We start from the raw sequence: 2500 nt of genomic DNA on the forward strand, positions 1-2500 counted from the left end.
TTCAGAAAAATCTGGAACTTTCATATCTCCGCACCCTGATCATTTAATGTCTCAACTTCTCCGCTCACAAAGGCTTTGTACACCACACTACACTCTTGTTTCATTATTCTGCAGCCTTGTTGCCCTATGGTCTACCTCCTGCCGGGAAGGTTAAATGTTAGAGTGCCAAGCCAGACTGCAAGCATGGTGGGACACTGATGGGAAACAGATGCCCTGGGGATTCAGCCCCTCCCTCCTCCAGGGCTACATCATTTTCATTTTCTGAAATACAGTGAGGCTTGGCTTCGCTCACAACGGCAGCTCTAATTTCCAAAGACTATCTCGGTCACCCTATCACTTCAGGATAAAGCGAAGCAGGCAGAAGTTTCTCCGTCAGGAAGGCGCTGCCTTTATCTTTTTATTTTCCTATTGCTGGGGTATTGGCTTTTGCCTCCCTCAAAAGGGGTTTTAAATATATATTTCCCATTAAAGTGTTGTTAGCAATGCAACTTTACTACAATTTAATTCCAGCGGGAGAAACTCCTGACATTCTCACGATTCTCTTGAACATCTTTCCTTAGCAATGAAGACAAAAGACGACCCCAGGAAAGAAGAAACAAATGGCTTTTCCTTACAGTTTCATAAATATTTGCGTTTACACATTAGAAAGGAGTTCGAAACAGCAAAATTTGCCAAATTTGCAAAATGCGCACCTAAGAAATCAGTTTAAGACATGACTGTAAAGCAATTCCAAATTCCAGGGCTGTGCACCGAGAGCCAGACCGTCATCTGGTTCCAATCTGCGGCGCTTCCCTGTGTGTAATGGAACTGCACCAGCTCACCGCAGCTAAAGTATCTGGAACTTGGTCTACGGCTTCTAATTCATTCATCTTTTATTTCGCTGAACGCTTATCTTAGCTCAACAGTCACTCTCGTCAGGACGCCACGCTGAAGCCTTGCACGGGCTGTGTTCACACCAGCGTTTCGAAGGCTGTAACCCCACCTGTGGTGACCACCTTTGCAGCAGACAATGAAACAACGCCCGCTTTCGAGATACGTCCTTAGCACCAAAAGCACCACCATCCCGTTTGGTAACTCTGCTAGCAACCCAACCAGAAAGAGCGAGAAAATCTAAATATTCTCTCCCCCGCCAGCCAGGAGCGAGGCCCCCAGGTGCGAATGCGAGCACTTGGTTCTGCTCAGGTTGTGATTTCTTTGGGGACAGATGGAAGATAAGCATCTCAGATGCTACCTTCACTTAAAAGTTCATTTCAGCGATAGATCTCAGGCAGACAGAAAAACATATCCTCAGTGCGTTAACTGTTTAAAAAGTCCTAGCTTAAAACTACCCAGGAACACACTTTTCCCATAAGATCTAAATTAATAGATCGAAACAGTTGCAGTCTAGTGGGAAAATATTCATCAAAATGCACATCATCTGCACATCATCTGCAATCTGCATTATCTACCCAATAAGCAGCGAGAACTCTCCCTGAATCCCTGCAGTCTGTCAAGTAAACAGTTAAAGGCTCTTTGTTTTCAAAAGAGAGATTGATTCATCAGATCAAATTTATTACCTAGAATCCTCATCCAAAACTACGGTAAGTTAAATTGCCATTTCTCCCCTTTTCCTCCCAGCACCTCAGTTAAATTCACTGTTAAATGCCAGAAAAACTGTAATACACATTTTAGATAAAAAGCCAGCAATACTTCATCCCGAAGTAAGAATTTTCATATTAAAACCACTGGAAACCACAAAGTTCCGACTTTTTCTTGTGCTCTTGTAAATTAAAATCAAATGTATTTAAGAGAATTGGCACAAATAAATCATTCCCAGGCTTGTGAGTTTGTAACCCAAGTTTCAGGTCTGAAAGAATTTTTAGAGCCAGATTGTGAGTAAGGTTGGATAAAGTCATTTGGATCCAACAACAGCTACTTGAACCGGTGCCTAAAACTTCAACTGAACCTTTAGGGAAGTTCAAGAAGTTTGGACAAGAAGTCTCAAAAACATTTTTCAGCACCGAATACTTCTTCACTCCTTTTTCTGGCTGGAGCAGAGTAGGAAATACCGTTGTTAACCTATTTCTGGCCAAAATAAAGACAGGAAGTAACAGGCATCTTGTGAGAGAGCTCGATCTCATGAGACATCGAGACATGTCTAAGACCCAAGAGGCTTGGCTGGGCACCGGAGCTTCTGGGTGCCACACCAATAGGTATTTTGAGGTCCAGCTACCACCAGTTACATTTCCTGCAAGACATACCCTATTTTTCAGCAGCATTGTAACGTTCACGCTTTGCACTGGCTGTGTGTCATTAAGAGATGGGAATTATTATCCCAAAAGGAGTAAGGAAGCCATACACTTACCAGTGTAGACGAATCGGCCGGGAGCACCTTTGCAGAACTGTTTGGATTTGTAGGAGAGAGTTACTTCAACAACTCCTGGAATGTGCCGTGGTGGTGTCTGAACTCTGATGGCGTGGGGTGTTATCAGCTATAAAAATCATACCGAAAGCATACCTT

General features: G+C 43.3%; 1 protein-coding gene across 32 annotated transcripts in view; it reads right to left on the reverse strand.

Moving 5' to 3' along the window:
- Positions 1-2500, reverse strand: part of EBF3 (EBF transcription factor 3) — a 130375-nt gene that overhangs the window by 33343 nt on the left and 94532 nt on the right. For all 32 annotated transcript variants that reach the window (XM_074589920.1, XM_074589924.1, XM_074589935.1 and 29 more), the window contains one exon: positions 2345-2471. In XM_074589920.1, the coding sequence (XP_074446021.1) occupies positions 2345-2471 (127 nt within the window). The remainder of the gene's footprint in view (positions 1-2344; positions 2472-2500) is intronic.

This window comes from Larus michahellis, chromosome 6 (genome assembly GCF_964199755.1).
Source record: "Larus michahellis chromosome 6, bLarMic1.1, whole genome shotgun sequence".
Classification (NCBI taxonomy): domain Eukaryota; kingdom Metazoa; phylum Chordata; class Aves; order Charadriiformes; family Laridae; genus Larus; species Larus michahellis.